This window comes from Megascapheus bottae, chromosome 14, assembly GCF_031878675.1.
Source record: "Megascapheus bottae isolate mThoBot1 chromosome 14, mThoBot2.hap1, whole genome shotgun sequence".
Classification (NCBI taxonomy): Eukaryota; Metazoa; Chordata; class Mammalia; order Rodentia; family Geomyidae; genus Megascapheus; species Megascapheus bottae.
In genome coordinates, this window is record NC_143522.1 from 59,174,291 (window position 1) to 59,197,367 (window position 23,077).

A 23,077-nucleotide genomic window follows, 5' to 3' on the forward strand; every position below is an offset into this window, starting at 1 on the left:
GTAAACGGTGTATCCATTCCAAGGTAAAACCCGCGGGGAAAGACGCGACAACTGAATCTAGAAACTAAACAAACAAGCAAATAAACAAATAAGAAAATTGAAGCCAATGAACCGGGCCCGGAGCCCCGCCCCGAGGCGCGTGCGGCTCCGCCCCGCGCCACGCCCCCGCCGGGGAGAGGGCGGGGCCCGTCCGCCACTTCCGGGTAGCGAGCGGAAGTGGGTGATTTGAATCGTCGGAGCCGTTGGTTGGGGCTGCGGCCGGTGGGCGTACGCGCCGGGCAGCTCGATCCGCGCGCGACGCGTGTGACGCGGCCGCTCTCCGCAGCCTGAGGCTCCGCGCGCGAGGCAACGGCGCAGGTCAGAGAGAGGAACGGGTGCAACGGATGGAGGAGGCTCGTAGCGGGGCTGGGCGGCCGGACGCCTTGGGTAGCCGGGGCCGGCGGGGGTGTGCGGTGGTGCGCCGGGCCGGGGACTGGGGGAGGAGGGGCGGAGGTCGAGAAGTCGGGGCGCTCAGGGGCACCCCGGCACCCCCGGCCTGGCGGTTGAGCCTGGGTGGTGAGAAGGGGGAGGCCTGTCGGGTCCTCCCCGAGCCTCTGGGATGTCTGACTCTTTGCCGGTTATCGCTCTCCAGCGCTTCCCTCGCTGCGGCCCCGATGCTGACGTCCCCGGAGCCGTTGACTCTCGAGGACTCGCTAGCGCAGGTACGGGAGTCTCCCGGATGGAAGGGGAGGGGGGTGTCAGCCTCCGAGCGGCGGGATGCTCTCCGCCCGCCCCCGACCCCCCATGCCTTCCCGAGAGGGCGCCCCGGCCGAGCGTTCACCCTCCCGGGACCAGCCCCTGCATGACAGCCTCAGAAAGTGCCTGGCCAGGGCATTTAAACTGAAACCCGAGTCCCCTTTGTATTTGAAAACCCGGTTGACTTTTTGTTGTTGTTGTTGTCCCCCCCGCCCCCCTTCACGTACTGAAAAAAGAACCCGAGACTTGCTCGTTTCAACTGGCTACAGTAACACCCGAGTTTACCCCCCCTCCCCCCCCCCGGCTCTCAGTTTGCTAACAATAGGGGAGAGGGCTGGGTTCCAAACTAACTGCCCTCGCTCCCTCTGTATTCCTAGGCCAGCTAGGTGGTTTAGGGAGTCATCTGGACGAATTCTGAGGCTGAGGGGGATTGGGTTTTCTGGGGGTGCTGTTCGGGTTTGCTTCTTTTCCTTTTCATCCTCATTTTTGTTCTTTTCTCTGTTTCTTGATTTCTTAATTCATTCCCATCTTGAAAATTTTCTCCGTTTCTCTCTTAACCTCTTTACCCTTCCTCCTTTCCCTTCCTTTCTTTTTCATGACAAACTCTTGCACGCCACATAATAAATTTTTTTGAATAGTAAATGTAAACCAGGAAACTTGTGAGATTAGTTTGGTACGGCTTTATAGAAAAAAAAAAAACAACCCAGTATCTCTTAAGGTTTTAATACTAGAGTATTTACAGAATGAATATATGAATATCTTTTTAAAGTAGCATTTAATATTCAGATTAAAAACATTCCATCTGGCTGTTCTTCCCTCCCTCCTGCTAATACACTTTTCAGTGTACACTAGGAAGAAAAGAATTTAAAAGAAAATATTTACAATCATTGAAAAGTAAATATTTTCCATAAGACTGCAACAGAGACATTGAATGTCCCTTCCCAAGGATTACAAACTAATATTCTGTTCATTTCAAATATGCTACTTGCAAATAATTAACTTTCTGATTGATTTCCACACCTGCATTTGCTTTTCTGTACCTGGACTGTCGTTATGCATTTTATTTCCTCAATCTACTTATATCAGTAAGTTTCATACTTGATTTTGTATGTATACTGTTTTAAAGGTTTGTAAATGCTGATTTTTGAACTTCAAAACTTAGAGGTTTTGAATCAGGGTAGGAGGTTGTATTGAATTATATGCATATTTAACTGAAAGGCAAGAAAATCAGTATCGGCTCAGTCTTCGCTATAAAAATGTTCTAATATAACTGGTAAAACTCAGGGCCTGGGCACTGTCCTTGGGCTTTTCTCAAGGCTAGCACTCTACCACTTGAACCACAGTACTGCTTCTGGCTTTTTCTGTGTATGTGGTACCAAGGAATTGAACCCATGCAGGATTTCGTGCATACTGGTAAGCACTCTACCAGGCTATGCTCCTGGCCCTAGGAATAGATTTTTAATTTGTATTTTATTATTAAAACCTTTGTGTAAATTTCTGCCTCTCGATTTTATAATATTATTGGTAAAACAGATTGTCATGGTTTGAATCCCTTTCCATTATCTGCCAGTGATGAGCCTCTGAGAAACCTTTAAACTTCTCATTGTGCATCACTTCTCTCAACTGTTTAATAGAGATGATAGCTCTGTAGGATTATTGTGAGAATTAAATGAGCTAATATATTTTCAAACCTTAGAATAATGTACATTCACCCTTTTACATTTTCTTATCCCTTTCTCTTTTAAAATAATTTTAATAGGGGCCGGGAGTTTGGCCTAATGGTAGAGTGCTTGCCTAGCATGCACAAAGACCCGGGTTTGATTCCTCGGTACCACATACATAGCGAAAAGCCAGAAGTGGTGCTGAGGCTCAAGTGGTAGAGCTCTAGCCTTGAGAAAGTCCAAGGACAGTGCTCAAGCCCTGAGCCCAAGCCCAGGACTGGCATAATAATAATAATAATAATAATAGTAATTTTAATAGGCTTTATTCTATTTCCATGAATTCATATACAGTACTCAAATCATTACTGGCCTTCTCTTTATCCTTTCCTTTTACCTTCCTCCATTGAACTCTGAAACAACTCCCATTTTACATTTATGTCTTTTTCTTTTTAAAATCTAGATTCTGCACGGTCTTTTACAGTCTTGCTTTTTTTTTTTTTTTTTGCCAGTCCTGGGCTTGAGCACAGGGCCTGAGCACTGTCCTTGGACTTTCTCAAGGCTAGAGCTCTACCACTTGAGCCTCAGCACCACTTCCGGCTTTTTTCTATGTTTGTGGTACCGAGGAATCGAACCCGGGTCTTCATGCATGCTAGGCAAGCACTTTAACCACTAGGCCAAACTCCCGGCCCCTCGCTTATTTTTCTTAACATCCATTTTCACCCATTTCACCCATTTTCCTTTAAACAGCATAATTTCATTATTCTTTATGGCTGTATGTGTATAAAAATAACATTTCTTTGCTCATCAGTTGGTGAGTACCTAGGCTATTATGAAGAGAGATGCTATACATGAACATGAGTTGTACAGGTATCTGTTGTATGATGACAGATTCCTTGGTTATATCCCAAGAGTCAAATAGCAGGATCATATGGTAGTTCTGTATTTAGTATTTTGAAAAATCTCTATACTAAAATAGAAGACTTCAAAACTTTATACCAAAAGGCAACAGAAACAACAAAGCCCAAAGCTAGTATAGGAAAACAACAGATTAGGATCTGCTTCTAAGGTATCATTGTCATGGCTGAGGGTAAAAGATCTCTTTTTTTTTTTTTTAAACCAAGTGGAGGCCACATGAAGCATCTTAAAAGTCCTTGTAATATGGTAGCACATTATTTCCTCTAGAGGGTAGGGTGTATTGTGACATAGGAGAATGTCATAAAGTCTTTTATGACATAGTCACATACTGTCACCTTTGCCGTAGACTTTTTTGGTGGAACCAAATTCCAGTCCTAACCATAATCACAGGCGGAGGTAGGGCATCAGGCTCTGCCTACTGAAAGGAACATCAAACTGTGAGTATCACTAACTGATCAACTAGAGTTAGGTAGTGAAATAGAAGCAGATCTCTTGACAATGGCTTCTTAGAACTTAATGTTAGTGATTTCCTTCCCTTGCAGAAGGGAATCAACAGTTTGGCATTATTTTTAAGACTGCTATCAAGATATGTGCCTAAAAATCATTTTCTTCATTTCCCCAAATAAGTCTTAAAAGTCCTACTTGAGCCTGGCACTGGTGGCTCATGCCTGTAATCCTAGTGAGTTAGGAGGATGAGATCTGAGGATCATGGTTCAAAGCCAGTCCAGGGCTGGGAGTTTGGCCTAGTGGTAGAGTGCTTGCCTAGCATGCACGAAGACCTAGGTTCGATTCCTTGGTACCATATACTTAGAAAAAGCCAGAAGTGGTGCTGAGGCTCAAGTGGTAGAGTTCTAGCCCAGGACTGGCACCAAAAAAAAAAAAAAAAAGTCCAGGCAGGAAAGGCTGCAAGACTTTTTTTAAATCTTCAATAAAAACTACTCAAACAGCCTGAAGTGGCACTATGACTCCAGGGCAGAAGGTTAGCCTTGAGTACCAAGAGGCTCAGGGAGTGTGCCCAGGGCCTGAATTCAAGCCCTCAGAAAGTCCCCTACCCCACCCCCCACTCCCCACACCCAGCCCCCCAAAAAGAAAAGTCACACTTGAAGGAAAACACCTTAAATTATAAAATCTATCTAAACATGTGCATATAGTCCTTTTTTTCTCCACTTGCTGCTGCTGCTGTTTGAAATTTGACTGAAATAAAATGATCTTGTGTCAGGATTTCAGAATTGCGGGAGTCATTTCAGATGTTGCTAGTTGATAAGATTAACATGAACTAGTCAGAAAGTATGAGTTAAAGGGTATCTTTAGAAATCAGCTTTTCGGGGGCCATGAGTTTGGCCTAGTGGTAGAATGCTTGCCTAGCATGCATGAAGACCCAGGTTCAATTCCTCAGTACCACATATATAGAAACAAGCCGTAAGTGGTGCTGAGGCTCAAGTAGTAGAGCTCTGACCTTGAGAAAGTCCAAGGACAGTGCTCAAGCACTGAGATCAAGCCCAGGACTGGCCAAAAAAAACAAAAAAAAAAAAATCAGCTTTTAGGTAACAATTTAAACTCAGAAACTATTACATGCTCTTTATATTAAACAACTTTTTTGCCATTTGCATTTTCTATCTTATGGGTTACATAATTTCATTTCATAGCACAGGATTAACTGGGTGTATTCTCTGCAGTGATACTATGTAGAATTTAAAGGGAAGATTTTACATGAAATTTAAATGAAGCATTGTTTTGATAGGCTCAGAAAAAGGACATTCTGTGCTGAATGGAATAGAGATTTTACCCTTAGAATTTACAAAGTTTATTACTCTGTATTTATGTTAAATGTATGGTTGTTAGCCATAATCGATCTCAGAATAAAAACAAGGAATTATGAACTGGGTGGAATGAGATTTCTAAGAAACATTTTGAGTTATTGGGTATGGATATAAAACCTGTATAAATTAAAATTTTAGGTGAAGTGTTTTCTGTTGAGATTTCTTTTAAGAAACTCAAGTTACAATCGTGGATTTATTATAGATAGAATTTCAAAGACTGAACTATAGAGAAATCCTAGTATGAGGCATTTAAGGGATGAAGGTGGTGGTTGATACCTATAATCTCACATACTTGGGAAGTGGAAATAGAGGGGTCACAGTTGGAGGCTGTTAGCTACACTCTTCCTCAGGAAAACAGTTTGGACATGGAATGGGACACACTTAAAATCCTAGCTGTGTGGGAGGTGGTAGTAGACAATTCGGATTGGGAGCTTCTCTGGGGTAAAAATGAGAAATAACCTAAAAGAAAAATCAAATAACCTAAAAAACAAACAAAACCTAAGCAGAAAGGGATGGAGATATTGCTCAGATGAATTTAATTGGGTTAGTCAGTATTCACAAACTGGTAAGTGTTATGTGCCCTTCATTTCAGTATCTTAGGATAAATTATTTTTCTGGAAATCTTCATTTTGAGTTTTAATTCTGTATGCAGTTGCATCTGTTTGTATTTGTGCACTTTTATTTTTATGTGAAGTCTTGGTCCCCATTTCCCTCCCCCCACACCTGCCCCTCATCTTGTTTTCCCCCTTTCCCTATCCGATTTCAAATAACCAAATATGCATATATACAATATATGCAGATAACAAGGTGAAATACTGTAACCATATGAGATAATCAAGGGATAACAAAAAAGATGAAAGATAGCATAGTACATGAAGGACAACAATCACTCATTGTATGGCTTTTGTTTCTGTATCCTGGAGGTCCTTTCATTTAGCTTCCTACTATATGGCCTTATGTATCTAGATTTTGTTCTATTGTAAATCTCTGCTAGGAGAGCCCGAGGTTTCTACTTTAGCAGAGTTCCTTATATCTCAGGCTGACCTGGACTTGCTGGCTTGAAAATTCTTTCTGCTTCAGTGTCCCAATCACAATTCAGCATGCATCATTCTACCCACTTGTTCTTAGATTATTTTCACAACTAACAAAAATAGTTGCCTTTAGGTAGTAGCATTACTGTGTTTATCTTTCCCACTTGAATTCTGTGAGTTTGAGTAAACTTTGAGAACACTTGAAGTAAGTTGTTCATAATACCTTTGATAAAGTGAAACTAACTTGCTTTATTTGCTTAATTGGTGAGTGAGTAGTAAGGATGGATAAATCAGTGTCTTTTGCTATATAAGTGGTACTACTGCAGTACAAAATGAAGCAATCAGATACTTAGTTTACTATCCAGTCCCTCAAGTATGCCAGGCAGAAATATCAGCTAATAAAGGATTGCATAGATTACTGAAATAAGAATGACATTGCTACTGATATGACTTTTATTAGTATATGTTAGATGTTGGTAAAATTTTGAACAGAAAGTAAATACAGAGTTCTTTGAGTTCTTTGACATAAGAGTTGTAGTTCTGGGCATAGAGATTTTGTCTTTAACAAATCAAGGGGAAAAGGCTTGGTTAAGTGTAACGTGGACTTAGGTTCTATGTGAGGATAGTTTTATACGAAGTATGAAATGGTTACATGACTCAGTTATAGTCATGCAATGCCTTGTTCTGTTCTTTTCCTAGTAAAATGAATGATAATAAACCTGGAGATGCACAGAACCTAGGTAAGTAATGATATTTAAACTAATTTCATTACAATCTTTTTAGAATGCTTGTAGGAATGAATTTTCTGATGCATTTAGTTTATTTAATATATCGTTTCTACAAACAATTCTTTATCAGAGTACTTTGCCCAATTTTATTTGTGTTCTGTGCATCAGCTGTGGTTTGTATCTGAATAAAACATGACTAGGTCTTAAAATAAATTTATTTTTAAACTATATCAAAATCATATGGATCTAGGAACAATTTAAATAAGAGCTTAATAGAAGTTAACAAAGGAAAAGGAGAGCAAGGAGTTTAGCCTACTGGTAAAGAGCTTGCCTAGCATGCGCAGAAACCCGGATTTGATTCCTTGGTACCACATACATAGAAAAAAACCAGAAGTGGTGCTGTGGCTCAAATGGTAGGGCTCTAGCCCTGAGAAAGCCCAAGGACAGTGCTCAGACCCTGAGTTCAAACCCCAGGACTAGCAAAAAAAAAAAAAAAAAAAAACCCAAAAAACAAAAAACTTCTTTCCAAAATAAACCAGTTCTTTTTTTTTTTTTTTGATCTTATTGTTTAATGTTTTCTTTATTTGCTGCAAAATGGTATCTACTGACTTGCTACCATTAAAGATGAGGAATCCAAATGGTCACTACTTCTGAACTCATCTAATTTTCTTTTTTTTTTTTGCTATAAACAATATACTTAAGCTGAGTACTGGTGGCCAAGATCTTTATTTTTAGAACTTTTATTCCCCTGTGTATCAGCTTTTCTATTCCTTTTCTTTTTAGGGTCTCTGCTGCTAGCAGCTATCTGACATTGTTTACCCTAGGCCATTGCTCCTAGTTCATTTGTTTTAGTCCTCAGAAAGTTCTAAGGCTGGCAAGAGTAGTAAGTATCTGAGCCCCATCTCACATGGCTCAAAACAATCACTTTTCTTTGGGAGTAAGGTCTATATTATTTCCTCTTGTTCCAGCAAGCCTATACAATTTACATGGATCACTCAAGGCCCGAGCTGGAGTAAATCAAAATGCCCTCGTCCAGATTTTGGGCAGATTTTTTTCTCCAGTAAGAATTTTTCTAATTTCTGAAATTTTTTTGTATTCCAGATCTTATAAGTTGATTCTAATGGTTTTTCTTTTTTTTTTTTTCTTCATTGCTGTAGTGGAAGAAAGAAGCTTTGGAATTCCCTAGTATACTTTTCCTTGTACACTTTCAGTGGTGGTAATCCTCAGATTACCCTTTTAAGTGCACACTGGAATCCATAAGAAATGTAAAGTCATATTTATGTTTTAGAAATAGGTATTAGAGGGGCCGGGAGTTTGGCCTAGTGTGAGAGTGCTTTTGCCTAGCATGCATGAAGACCAGGGTTCAATTCCACATACATAGAAAAAAGCCAAAAGTGGTGCTGGGGTCAAGTGGTAGAGCTCTAGCCTTGAGAAAAGTCCAAGGACAGTGCTCAGGCCCTGTACTTGAGCCCAGGACTTGCGGGTGGGGGGGGGGTGAGGAAGAAATAGGTATTGGAAATTTTAGTTGCCAATGACAGTGCAATGTGATTTGCTTTCAAAGAATTTAACACATCAAAGAAACACTAGTTGCACATTATTTAAAATGTCAAGTATTTTATGTATCTGTTTATTTTCTTACTATTAGCTTGTGTTTTCTGTCGAAAAACTGATGACTGTCCTTATAAATATGGAGAAAAGAAAACTAATGAGAAATGGAATCTTACTGTACATTACTATTGTTTGGTGAGTATAAATTACAATTCTAGAAGCTTATTGTACTTAAGAGAAATTAGTCATGGAAATTTTTGAGAATCATTTAACATATCTATAAAATGTATTTTTTTGTATATCAAATTTTAAGCTTCTGAAATTACCTGTGTTTATGTAAAAGATTTGTCATCTGTACCAATTCGTTTTGTCATACTGGAAAAAAGAATTTGCTAGTTGTATATAGGATGTGTTCTTTTTATTGCTTTCTTATTTCTTCTGTTTATATGATAAGTTACAGAAAATGCTTGTTTAAAGATTCAGGAAATAGAAGAAAAGTATTCACTTTACAGAGTACTTGGAAGGAAAAGTTCTGACTAAAAGTAATGACTGTTATTGGGAAAGGAAGGAAAAAGAAGTAGGAGAAAACAAAAGAATAATTTCATTCTGAGAATTAACATTTCATTTGTTTTCTCTTCCCTCTACCAACTTCTGAAAGGAATGAATTACTACACATTGGCATATTACAAGGGAGAGGAATTTGGTATTAGCTAAATAGATCTGATTATAATCTCATGCATGAGATTATAATCAAGATGCCACCCAAGGATATCAAAGTTGTGGATCACACCTGTAATCCTAGATACCCAGGTGGTATAAGTTGTCTATTGAAGTTACCACAACTGTAGGATCTACTTTTACTCTGAAGCTTTTGACTATAGTTCCTCCTTTGGGTTCGCAAGAGGCCTCAGTTCCTTGCCTCCCAGCTATTTCAGTAGGGCTGCTCACAATATGTCATCTGGCTTTCCCCAAAACAGTTGATGAAACAGGTACAAACCAGTCCTGGGACTTGAACTCAGAGATTCTTTTTGCTCAAAGCTAGTGCTCTGCCACTTGAATTACAGCGCCACTTCCACCTTTTTCTGAGTATGTAATATCGAGAAATAGAATTCAGGACTTCATGCATGCTAGGCGAGCACTCTACCAGTAGGCCATGCTCCCATCCCCCAGGAACATATTTTTAAACCCACCATCATTCATTTTAAGATTAAATATTGGTGGTTCACTAAAGATGGTACGTGTGTATCCATCTGTGAGTTAAGGACACCTTTCAAGGAACCCAATCATTTTATAACATGCATAAAGAAACATGAACCTGGCATTCTTAATATGTTTGTAAGCTGGAGTCTATTACATTTTATAATACAAAACAAAATACAGGGGCCAGGAGTTTGGCCTAGTGGTTAAAGTGCTTGCCTAGCATGCATGAAGACCCGGGTTCGATTCCTCGGTACCACATACATAGAAAAAAGCCGGAAGTGGTGCTGAGGCTTAAGTGGTAGAGCTCTAGCCTTGAGAAAGTCCAAGGACAGTGCTCAGGCCCTGTGCTCAAGCCCAGGACTGGCAAAAAAAAAAAAAAAAAAAAAACATTCACTTTCTACAAGTAGAGCTAGAACTATTAAGATATTTTTCATATTTAATTCATAAGTAGTATGCATCAACTGTATTTCAGGACATTATACATTATACTAATTAAACCAAACTTCTCTAATCACAACTTGCTCCAAGTTGTGGGGGGGTGGTAGATTTTGTTATCTTTGGTTTTGTTTTGAACTGGGACTTGAACTCAGGATCTGGGTACTTTTTTTTCATTCAAAGCTGTTGTTCAACCCCTTGCTCCATGTACCACATCTTCACTACCTGTCTGGACTGGCTTCTTTAATCTCAGTAGCTAGGTGTAGAGGTATAATCTACTGGTCCCAGCTATTGAATTAGAAAATATGATGTACGTGTTGAGCATATCAAAATTTCCTCTGAAGTATAATACTTCAGAAAATGTATTGATGATAGGTTTGACATGAAGATTCAAAAAGAATCTGAACAGAGTCCATTATCTCTTGAACTCTAGGACACTAGAAATGAAGTAGTAAATAATAGGGTCCTTTTCTTGCTCATTTTATTGTAGTCATCTACATAGCTACTATGAAATACACAAAGAAAGAACTATATAGGTCTTTATATAGTCTATAAGTACAATTTGTTAAAGTTTAGTATTTAAATCAACCTGCATGGGATTTTATAAGGTTAGATAAAAGGTTAGCTTTAGTTTGCAAGCCAAGATTTTTTATTCATAATCTGTACTTTCCTTGATTTATGCTTCCATAGTTTATGCAAGTCAGAAATGATGTTAGAAATGACTATTTCTTTTCTTCATATATATATATATATATATATATATATATGCACACACATCTCATGTTCTCTGTCTCTCCCTGTCCAGCGTACTCTTTCCCCTCTCCTTCCCTCCTTTTACCCACCCCCTCTCTCCATGCACGTTTGGGTTTATTTGCTAATTGAGAATGTATTTACAGTTAATGTCAAGTGGAATTTGGCAGAGAGGTAAAGAAGAAGAAGGACTTTATGGTTTTCTAATAGAAGACATCAAAAAAGAAGTGCATAGAGCTTCTAAACTGGCAAGTAACTTTTTATTCACTGTATTAAATACTACACATATTGTCAATACTTGCACAGATTCTATCGACTTCTCTACTGGAAATTTGTGACTTCATTTTTATATTCCAGTGCATATTTGTATCAGGTATTAATGGTAAGTTTCCATAGTAAAGCCTTGTGGTTTTGAAAATGAGAGTTTAACTGACTCTCCATAACATGACAAAACAAACTACATTTCCTCAATTTCCATCATGTTATTTACTCTTACATCACAATTGTGATCATTGTTTCACTATGCTGATCTAAAAATCTTTAATCTTGGAGACAAAGGTTGCATTGTTTGCCTTATATGTAGAAAATGAGACAGCTTTTAAACTTAGCTTGCATTGAGTAGTAAGGAAGCACATACAAATGTATGAACTGAAATATGGTAGATTCAAGGGAGAACTCAAATAGTGTAATTCCTTTAAAAGGCAAACTCAGAGTTCAAAATAAATACCACCACACAGGTACTTGGGGCAGGTGGGGGGCAGCGGGGGGCGGGGAGGGCAGTTAAGGTTCTGTCTGAGGGAGGGAGAGAGCTAGAAGAATAAAGAGGAAAAGAAGGGGAAATGCAGTTAAGAATTCAATGTATATCCTACAAAATTAAGAAAAATGAGGTGGGAGTTGGAAGGAATGGATGGTAATGTTGAAAAGGTGACACTAATCAACATGCATCCTATTCATATATTGCTTTGTTAAATGACAGCTCCTATCAACACCTTCCTAAAGATAAAATTGAAAAACCTCTTTAGTCTCTAATGATAATCCTGTGCTGAAGGGTGGTCGGGTGGTCTTTGGACCTCCTTACAGTTTAAAATTACCAACTTTTTTTAAGCATCTGAGTCCTGATTTAAGTATGTTGTGAACCTTTTGAAAAGGACCTCAAAAGAAATCTTGCCTGCCACTCCTTCCTCCCTTCCTCCCTCCTTCCCTTTTTCTTTTACCTAAAACTATAATTCCTGTGTCAGTTACCTGGGGACATCTTAGATTGGCAAAAGGATCGTCCTATGTTTTGAGTAGTTAACAAGTAAGATTGTAATTCCTGAATAGTAAGTTACAAAGGCCATCTTAAGTACACCAAGATGTTTCAGATGCAACTCTGTATTCTTCGAATTATCGATAGTCAATTTAAACGTGTGGCTATAGTATATTTGTTTCCTAAGATTATCCTAACAGATTTCAGAAATATATTCTTAATTTCTGGAGACCTGCTGACTGTTTATAGCAATAGAACCCTAATCTCTGCTTATTCTCATATGAGCTTAGTTACTGAATGTCCACAGTTTAAGCCCCAACAGTTCTGGGCTTCTTGCATGCTAGGAAGGCACTCTACTACTAGGCCATGCTCCTGGCCCAAGCCTACCTCTTTTTTAAAACACATCAATCATAGGATTTAGAACACCTTTATTACAGGCTGTTCTCTTGAAATCCTTAATTCTATTTGCAGATAAAACTATTGCCATATAACTTCGATTTATAGATACTGGAAGTTAGGACTGCATCCTGTTGGAGATCCATAGTCAACCTACTACAGATGTCTAATACTTTTTCATTTTGTTTAGGCTAGAGTAATGTTAGCTGAATTTTTTTAACAAGCAAGTTTTAGTATTGTTTCCCTATGACTGATATTTAATAGTTGTCATGAGTTCTACTAAGATTTCGGTATGACTGTCATTTAAAGTGTTTTAGCAGGTGAAAAGGAAAGCTTCCTTGTGGCAGTGAGTATTTTTACCTTCATATTGTTTTCAGTAAATTTCTTTAATATCACACCTATTGGTGATGAGAATAATTTTTAGTCTACTCAAAAAGAATATTCATTAGTAACTGAAAAATTTTTATACTATGGCTCTATTTCCCTGTATCTTCTAGAAATGCAGCATTTGCAAGAAAAACGGTGCTTCAATTGGATGTGTGGCACCACGATGTAAACGAAGTTACCATTTACCATGTGGACTTGAGAGAGAATGCATTTTCCAGTTTACTGGCAATTTTGCGTGAGTTACTTATTAAATATAAAATATGAATGTCAGGGCCGGGAATTTAGCCTAGTGGTAGAGTGCTTGCCTAGCATGCATGAAGACCGGGGTTCAATTCCACAGGACCACATACATAGAAAAAAGCCAAAAATGGTGCTTGGCTCAAGTGGTAGAGATCTAGTCTTGAGAAAGCCCAAGGACAGTGCCCAGGCCCTGAGTTCAAGGCCCAGGACTGGCAAAAAAATATATATATATATATGTGTGTGTGTGTGTGTGTGTGTGTGTGTGTGTGTGTATATATATATACATGTATGTATGTGTGTATACATATGTGTGTATATATGTACATGTGTGTGTGTATATATGAAGGTTAAAAAATAGTGGAAACTCAGATACCCCAAACATATTACAAAATTACTTTTTAAACCTCTGTTAAGTTTATACATGTTCACCTGCATAAAAGATCTCCATAATAGATTATATTGTTTGATATGCTTTCCTCCAGTGGAATTTCTTCTGCATGCTAAATAAATATTGAGATTTGCAGTATCTAGAATGAGACTAATAATATTTACCTTCACCTTTCATCTCTGATATGGCATTGAGCTGTTGAAGTCTAAGTCACTGATATTAATAACTAAGACACACCCACTGGTTCATATGTATTTCTCAGAGTAAATTGGAGGCTTATAAATTTGATTGAGTCTAAATATTATGCCCTGGAATAATATTTAGTACAGTAGTACAACGTCAAGATTTAGGAATTTTGACATGTTTTTATCATGAGTATTCTATTTCAGATCCTCATATTTAGACTTACATAACAGATTGCTATCATTTAAGGAAACAGTAGTTTAGAAAATAAACCAGAACAAAGTGGATTAGGAATAGGTTTTTTTGTTTGTTTGTTTTTTATAGTCCTGTGGCCTGGGCACTGTCCTTGAGCTACCCTTGAGCCACAGCACCACTTCTGGCTTTTTCTGTGTATGTTTAACTGAGGAATCAAACCCAGTGCTTCCTGCATGCTAGCAAGCCCTCTACCACTAAGCCATGCTTCTGGCCCCAGGAATAGATTTTTAATTTGTATTTTATTATATGTTAAGACCTTTGTGTAATTTCTGTCTCAATTTTATATAATGTCAAGTACAGAGTATGTAAACTTTATATAATGTCGAGTACAGTAGTATGTACAACATATGCTCTTTTGCTAATAGTATTATCAATCAGTGGTAGCAATATTCTGTATGTGGTAAGTCTTAACCACTAAAAGTTTGTTTTGGGGTTCTAGCTTTCCTTTCTTAGATTATAAACTTACTTATAGTGACAAAGCTCCAGTCTTATTTTAGATTAATGAAAGACTTTTTGCCTTAATCTGTGAGTTATAATATGTAGCTAATGATGTTTTGTATTTCATTACAATATTGTTCTTAAGTAACTTGTATTCTTAGGTCATTTTGTTGGAATCATCGACCTGTTCAGATAACTACAACTAATAATTATAGAGACTCCTTGCCATGCACCATTTGCTTGGAATATATTGAGCCTGTACCTACTTACAGTGTGTTGCAAAGTCCTTGTTGTAAGAATGCGTGGTTTCATAGAGACTGTTTACAGGTAAGATATGTTTTATAAGCTTTCATTTACAAATTGCTGTTGCTTGCTGATTTGGATTTTAAATCAGAATTGATGTGTATATACTAGTTTTTACCTATTTGTAACTTTTAAAACCCTTTATGTCAAATTTGCCTTATTTTACATATAACATTTAACCCATTCAATTGCATAACTGACATTATAATAAATAGTTGAAAGGTAATCTTTTTTTTTATATATATATATGACAGTAGGGCTTGATCTCTAGGCCTTATATTCTCCTTTGGCTTTTTCTACTCATGATTGATTATCTACCACTTGAGCCACATCTCTACCTCTAAGATAAAATTAGCAACTTAAGAAATGATAAAATTGGTAGCAAACTTTATAACCATTAAGAGCCCATTGTTGTTTTTTTTTTTTAAGAGTACCAAGGAGAGCATGATAATGTATGCCAATAATCCTAGTACTAGGGAAGCAGAGGCAGGAGGATTTCAAGTTTAAGTTCAGCCTAAGCTACATAGCAAATTCTAAACAGTGATCTGATTTGTCAGAAAGCTATCCATTCTTTTGGAGTAACTTCGAATATCAAGCTTGATGACTAGACAGAATATTACAAAGCACAAAATTGAGGCTGGAAATGCAGCTAGATGAAGCTTGTCTACTGTTTGTAAAGTCCTGGGTTCTATGTTCACAATACAAATGAACAGCATTAAACACCATTACTCCTCCTTTAATTTAAAAATTTCTCAGATATGACTATAGTGACTATTAATGCAGCCAGATAGTCAAATATAGCCAGGTACCTGTGACTCACACCACCTAGCTCTTCAGAAGACTAAGATCTGAGTATCAGAGTTCAAAGCCAGCCTAGGTAGAAAAGTCCCCACAAAACTCTTTACTCCCCATGAGATTCTTTATATGCAATTAACCATTGAAAAACATAGAAGTAGAGCCTGTGGCTCAAAGTGGTATAGTGCTAGTCTTGAGCAAAAGAGCTCAGGGATAGCAACCAGGCCCTGAGATAGACAGACAGACAGACAGACAGATAGATATTGATATATTTGTGTAATATAAAAATATATATTTTTTGGGACCGGGAGTTTGCCCTAGTGGTTAAAGTGCTTGCCTAGCATGCATGAAGACCGGGTTCGATTCCTCGGTACCACATATAGAAAAAAACCCAGAAGTGGTGCTGCGGCTCAAGTGGTAGAGCTCTAGCCTTGAGAAAGTCCAAGGACAGTGCTCAGGCCCTGACCTCAAGCCCAGGACTGGCAAAAAAAAAAAAAAGAAGAAAAAAATATATATATATTTATACATATGTATAAGTGGGAGTGCTGATAGACATTAATACTATGCCTAATAACAAGGAATTTATTTAATATTTAAAGCCTCAAAAGTTCTAATACAGTAAATGTAGTAAAGCTTCATTGATTTATTTTTGGGTTGTTTTGGGTAGATCTTCAACTTAGAATTACTAGCAGAATGTAAGACAGGCTGTGGTTTAAGTGGTAGCATACTTGTATAGCAAGCACAAGGCTTTGAGTTTGATGGTTCTTTGGCTGACTGATAAGGGATAGATTAGAACCTATATAATTAAGAATATATTAGAAATGTTTTGAATTCTTACAAGGAAGTGTCTATAAAAGGTCCCAGAGTACAGTTAAAAAAAATTATCTTGCTGAGCACAGTGGCTCATACCTATAATCCTAGATACTCACCTGAGGATTGTGGTTCAAAGCTAGCCCAGGCACTAACGTCCGTAAGACCCTTATCTCCAATTAACCCAGAAAACTGGAAGTGGTGCTATGGCTCTCAAGGGGTAGAACGGTAGCCTTGAACTCAGGAGCTCAGGGACAATGCCCAGGCCCAGAGTTCAAGTCCCACAAATAACCAAAAAAAAAACACCCAAAAAAACCCCCACCTATTGAGGAGGAGTAAGTTTACTTTATATGTGAATTGTTCACATTTTCTTATAATAAGGATTTTACACTTGAGTACATATAATTTTTACCAAATATACATACCCCTTATTTATGTGGTTGCAGTATGTTATTTTTCAAGTTGAAAAGTTTGCCTTATTTAAGTTAATGAAGCAGAGAGAAATTTTCAAACTTGACCAACCAAGTATTTGCAGGATTTTTTTGAGGAACAGTTTGAAAATATTGATTTTAGCTTTTGTCATAATGTAGAAGTGTAACTACTAAACTTGGACAACTATCTGTTATATCAATAGGTAATTGCTACTTGAATAGAGCATATAGTTAAACAGAAGTGATCCTCCAGTCACCTTACCTAGAAGGACCTACAGTAGCTTTTCTATTCTGATACCAGAATCTTACTTGAAATATATAAAGTCTGCCCACTTCAGATAGTTAAATGTAGTTAAACAAATGTCATTATTAGTAGCCACTACTTAAGTGGCCTAGATATTTTATGAAGAGATTAGAAATTAGAATCAAAAGAGTTGGTAAGAACTTTTCATTCTGTGTGTCTAGAAAGCAGATCATTTTGCTCAGTTTGGATTTCTCCATCCTTGCTCTGGTCCATGTCTTCTATATTATTTTTTTCTTCATAACAAATTTCCTTGTGTCATTCATACATACCTTTTATTTAGTAAGCATCTGTCTGCAGTTGTTTCTAAGTCTTAGGTATTTCCTAATTTGTGCCTTTTCTCCTTTGTTATGTATGTTGTACATGCATGTGTGCATCATTTAGTCATCTAACTAGAAATCTTCTTTATTCATTTCTTTCTTTACTATGCACAAGCCATTCTTTAAAGTATATCAGACTCCCTAACCAGTCATTTCTATTATTCTTTTTTGTAGATCTTTTTTGTAGTAATCATGCTATTGCTGCTTTAATAATTGGAAATATCCGCTCATTACATATACATATATAGACACACATATATATACATATATATACACCTTTCAGATTTTAGCAGTGGGGGAAAAATCATAACTTATTAATAGGATTGAGAAGTACTGGCATTTAAAATATATTTTCATATTAAGTAAAAATAGTACATATCCTGTTACTCAATTCATAACCTGATAAAAGACTTGTTCATTTTTCCTCTGTAGGTACAAGCAATAAATGCTGGAATATTTTTCTTTAGGTGTACAATATGTAATAATAGTGAGATCTTTCAGAAAGAGATGTTGAAAATGGGAATTCATATTCCTGAGAAGTGAGTAACATTTAGCCTTTTAAATGAAGCAGCAAAGTGTTTTTAGTGTAGGATTTAATAATATTAGAAACATTTATGTCTAATTTTAAGTAACTGTGGTAATTTCAAATGGGGAAATATGAAAACTCTTCCCAGATAGGTCTTTTAGAGAGCATAAATGTGATGTAAATGTTTTTTCTTGTACTTCATGTTTGTTCAATTTTGGTTGATTTCAACATAGTCTATAAAATGGTATTTATAAATTTCTAAAAGCATCATATGGGTTTAAAGTAAATAAATCTGATGTTTAAAATCAGGAATTTGAAGTGATAATAGTAAAGTTGAAGTTCAAAATTGGGCCAGGCATAGTGGTAAAAAAACAGCAGTTTAAGGTATCAGGATCTCAAGTTCAAGGCCAGCACAGTCTACATAGTGACACCTTGTCTTTAGAAAATAAAGTGAAAGTGAAAAAATTAAGTTTAGAAATTTTCTGCTCAACTTTTAAATTTGAAAAATTTGTAAAGTTAACTGGAGGGTAAAATGATGTTTATACTTTGAAGAAAATATGCTAAAAATGACAAATTTTGTCCTGATCACTAAATTACCAGTCTTTTTCATGGAACATTTTAAATCAAAGTATTTTGATTTTATATATTGCTTAATTTATAGAGATGCTTCCTGGGAATTAGAGGAAAATGCTTATCAAGATCTTCTTCAGCATCATGAACGTTGTGATGTTCGAAGATGTCGTTGCAAAGAAGGACGAGAATATAATGAACCTGATAGGTATTTCTGAAAATTAAATCATATTTAGTGGGGTTTTTTACTTAAACTTTCAGCTGACAAAATAGATTTTGTAGTCATTGAAAGAGTTTTTTCTCTTTGGATGTTTGAAGTTTTCATTTTAGATGTATTTTGTTAAATATATACTTAGGTTTGTTTAAAGAGAAATTGTGCACTCAATATAGTTATTATTTCTCCAAGCTACAATTGGTCTGTATAGTAGCTACTAGCTGCATATGGCTCATCTGGTTATTGAGTCTAAAATTTGGCTATTCCAAATCTGAAAGGAACTGTATATGTAATTATAAACCAAACACTTAACTCATTAGAGAACCGTAATAAATACAACACACTGAACAACAGAAATCTATTTATTTACAATTTTGGAAGCTGTCAGTCTGGTATCAGGGTATTATTAATTTTGTTTCTTTAGAGACCTTTTTCCTTGGCTTTTAAATGACTGCCTTCTAAAGTTGTGTCTTATTCTGTTTTCCATCTGTTATATTCTCATTGTCTCTAAAAGTGAAACAGCCTCAATATACAATTACCCCCATACAACAAATAACAAATACGATATGAGCTGTCACATATGACAAGTCACACTGGGGAAACAGGGAGTTGAATAATATGAATATAGGCCAGGTAAAATAATAAAATATCAAAGATATTAGTTTCCCATCTTTTAGTAAAAGGAATGTGGCAGAGGGCAGGATCTTTGAGAGTGAATGTGACCATACTAATATCAAAACATCAGCATATGCTTTTCTTTATATCCTCAGCAAATGGGAAATAAAACGCTGTCAGTGTTGTGGTTCTAGTGGAACACATTTAGCCTGTTCCTCACTACGATCATGGGAACAAAATTGGGAATGTTTGGAATGTAGAAGTATTATCTACAATTCAGGTAATAGTTATAATGAAATCTTCTCATTCAAATATATGTTAATGCTTTTACTTTTACTAATATTAGGATTTAAATCTGTAGGTTTCCAAAAGGCCAAAAAACATGCAGCACCCAAATCTAATAAAGTGTCAATTACTGACTGTTTGTTAGAAGAGTCATCACCTAAGTTACAAAAGCTGTCACCTGGACCTCAGCATAAAGATCTACTGAGGTGTGTATCCTGAATTTAAGAACAATATAAAAATCAGTTTGGAGAAAAATGACAGGAAATGCCATACCAAGGATATAGCTGATTGTATAATTGCTTAATGAATGTTTTTCAAATCATAGGATTTGATAATGAAGTCAGTGCGTCTAGCATTAAAATAAGAGTGATAATAAATGAAATAAAAGAAATTGCAAAAGTATCAGATGAGATTGAATGTATGAAGAAGATATAAAACCAGTTTTATGGGGGCGCGAGTTTGGCCTAGTGGTAGAGTGCTTGCCTAGCATGCATGAAGACCCAGGTTCAATTTCTCAGTACCACATACACAGAAAAAAGCCAGAAATGATGCTGAGGTTCAAATGGTAGAGCTCTAGCCTTGAGAAAGTCCAAGGACAGTGCTCAGGCCCTGAGCTAAAGCCCAGGACTGGTAAAAACAAACAAAAAAGTTTTATTATACACTAAATTGTAATGGAAAATATGACTTTATTGTAGTTCACTTTTTTCCTTTTTTTCCTTGTGGCAGCACTGGGCTGGTGATTTGTATTTAGGCCTTCAAATTCTCCCTTAGCTTTTTCACTCAAGGCTGACACTATCATGGAGCCATACCATTACTTCCAACTTGTTTATTTTTTGCCAGTCTTAGGGCTTGAACTCGGGGGCCTAGACATTGTCTCTGAGCTTTTTTAGGCTTAAGGCTAGCGCTATACCACATGAGCCATAACTCCATTTCTGACTTTTTTTTGTGTGTGTGTGATTAATTGAAAATGGGAGTCTCATGAACTTTCCTGTCTGGATGGCTTGGAAACAATCCTCAGATCTCAGCCTTTTTTTTTTGTTGTTGTTGTTGTTGTTGTTGTTATTCCTGAGGCTTGAACTCAGGATCTTGGCACTGTCCTTGAGTTTTCTCAAGGCTAGCATTCTACCATTTGAGCCACAGCACCACTTCTGTCTTTTCTGTGTTACATGGTACCAAGAAATTGAACCCAGGGTTTCATGCATTCTAGGCCACACTCCTGGCCCCCAGATCTCAGCTTTCTAAGTATCCAGGATTACAGGCATGGAGCCATCAGTACCTGACCACTTCCAGCTTTTTGCTGGTTAATTGGAGATGTCAGATTTATTTGCCCAATTCTTAGACTTCAGTATTTAGGATTTTAGGAGAGAGCCATCTGTACCCAGATTCTAGATAACTGTCAAGATAATTAGCATTATTCTGAAAAAGTTTATACAGTATTGTTTGACTATACTATAAGATAAAAGATTAAAATATCGAAGTGGGGGGGCCAGGAGTTTGGCCTAGTGGTAGAGTGCTTGCCTAGCATGCACGAAGACCCGGGTTCAATTCCTCGGTACCCACATACATAGCAAAAAGCCAGAAGTGGTGCAGGGGCTCAAGTGGTAGAGCTCTAGCCTTGAGAGAAGTCCAAGGACAGTGCTCAGGCCCTGAGCCCAAGCCCAGGACTGGCAAAAAAAAAAAAAATCGAAGTGGGGCTTGGCTCAAGGATAGAGTGATAGCCTTGAGCTGAAGAACTCAGGGACAGCGCCCAGGCCAGGTTCAAGCCCCATGACCCACAAAAAAAAAAAGAAAAAAAGAAAAAAATTAAAATGTCATGTTTACCATGTCCCTTGATTAGATGAAAGGAATCCTATTTAACATAAAGGTTTCCAAAGATAACGTATCAGGAAAGCTTGACTGCTCCTGCTTTAACTTGAAGTCATATTCTTCTAGAAAAATATTCAGTCTGGCCAGCTCATGTCTATGATCTTAGCTACTTAGAATTAGACAAATACAGGATATACTTCAGCAAAAGGCTGAAATTGGAGTATGTCTTAGTAGTAGAGCTGCAGCTATGTGTCAAAATGCAAGCCCAGAGCTCAAGCCCCACCCAGTATTGGCACAAAACAATTAAGGAGCCTGTTAAAATAACATGGAACTTTGATTTTTCTTCACATTAGGCTAATAAACTAGTCAGAAAAATATGGACCACTAACAGGGTATCGTAATGTCTTAGAATGAGACACTGCTGGGCACGGTGGCTCATACCTGTAATCCTAGCTACTCAGGAGGCTGAGATATGAGGATCACAGTTCAAACACAGCCAGGGCACTAATGAATCTGAGACTCTTTATCTCCAATTAATTAGAAAACAGGAAGTGCGGCTGTGGCTCAGACGTAGGGCGCTGAAGAGCTCCAAGCACAGCACCTGGGCCCAGAGTTCAAGTTCCATGACCCACAAGTGCTGATTCATAACAATCACCAGGATTGTTAAGACAAAGATGCTAGTTGATAATTACGCCAATGGGGTTCAGCAATTTCAAAATCATCCACCGATATCTTGTCAATATTCTACTATGGTAGTCAGTTATAGTGAGTAGTTCAAAAGAAGGTAAATGGGGGATAGAGGAAATAAGATTGGTTGGAATACATTGTAAACATGGATGGAAATGTAAGGTGTAATAACAAAATCCCTCTCTGTATAACTAATGTTGCACTAAAACAAAGCAGATAATTGCCCTACAAAAAAAAATTAGCAAGTTTGACTTCAACTTCAGCTATTGCTTTCTAACCTTTAAAAGAATTAGCTGGGCATAGTGGTTCACAACTGCAGTCTTTGCTAATCAAGGGGCTAAGATCATGAAATCAGGAGGTGCACAGTTCAAGGCCAGCTTGATCAAAACATTGCACAACCCTGGGTATGATGGTATGTACTTGTCATCTCAGCTACAACAGCAAGTATATAAATTTGGAGGCCAGTACAAGCAGACTTATTTTAAAAAGTACCACAGTCAAAGGGAAAGGACATATGATTTGAGTATAGGCCCTGATTTTCAATCTCGGTACTGCCAAGAAGAAAGACATAGATTAAGTAAATGGTTTTGTCCCAGTAGTAGCCATTCTTCTTTTTAGATAAAAGTTGGGAAAGAATTTCTTTTTAATTATTTATCTCTTGTCTGTATAACTGTTTTTTATAAAGTACTTTACGATAATGTACTCTATATTTAAATTCATGTTTTATAGGCAAGGAAGCAAGTTTAGAAGGGATATTTCAACAATATTGATAGAGTTAGGATTTCAAATTAAAAAAAAAACTGAAAGATTATATGTCAACAAAGCCAATATCTGGAATAGTGCCATAGATGAATTCAAAAACTTTAATCCTTCATACACAATTGAAGTATCCTATGTTAATGAAAATGATGATTTTGGAAAAGAATGCCTTGGATCAAAGCAAGAATTTCTGAGTCTCTTAATGCACCACCTGGCAAACTCATCATTGTTTGAAGGGTCTTTGTCAAAGAACTTGTCTCTAAATTCTCAAGGTAATTATTTTTTTAATTGTACATACT

The 23,077-nt window shown here is 37.3% G+C and overlaps 1 protein-coding gene across 4 annotated transcripts in view; it reads left to right on the top strand.

Annotated features, from left to right (window-relative positions):
• The first annotated feature begins 265 nt into the window (after nt 1-265).
• G2e3 (G2/M-phase specific E3 ubiquitin protein ligase) overlaps nt 266-23,077 on the top strand; it is a 33,319-nt gene continuing 10,507 nt past the window's right edge. For 2 of the 4 annotated variants that reach the window (XM_090345334.1, XM_090345337.1), the window contains exons 1-12: nt 343-426; nt 632-701; nt 6,862-6,902; nt 8,536-8,633; nt 10,970-11,071; nt 12,963-13,087; nt 14,518-14,683; nt 17,749-17,855; nt 18,504-18,620; nt 19,397-19,521; nt 19,603-19,732; nt 22,749-23,050. In XM_090345334.1, the coding sequence (XP_090201460.1) occupies nt 6,866-6,902; nt 8,536-8,633; nt 10,970-11,071; nt 12,963-13,087; nt 14,518-14,683; nt 17,749-17,855; nt 18,504-18,620; nt 19,397-19,521; nt 19,603-19,732; nt 22,749-23,050 (1,309 nt within the window). In that variant the 5' untranslated portion in view covers nt 343-426; nt 632-701; nt 6,862-6,865. Of the gene's footprint in view, nt 446-631; nt 702-6,861; nt 6,903-8,535; nt 8,634-10,969; nt 11,072-12,962; nt 13,088-14,517; nt 14,684-17,748; nt 17,856-18,503; nt 18,621-19,396; nt 19,522-19,602; nt 19,733-22,748; nt 23,051-23,077 lie in introns of all 4 variants that reach the window. The other 2 variants (XM_090345336.1, XM_090345335.1) reach the window with 2 other exon arrangements.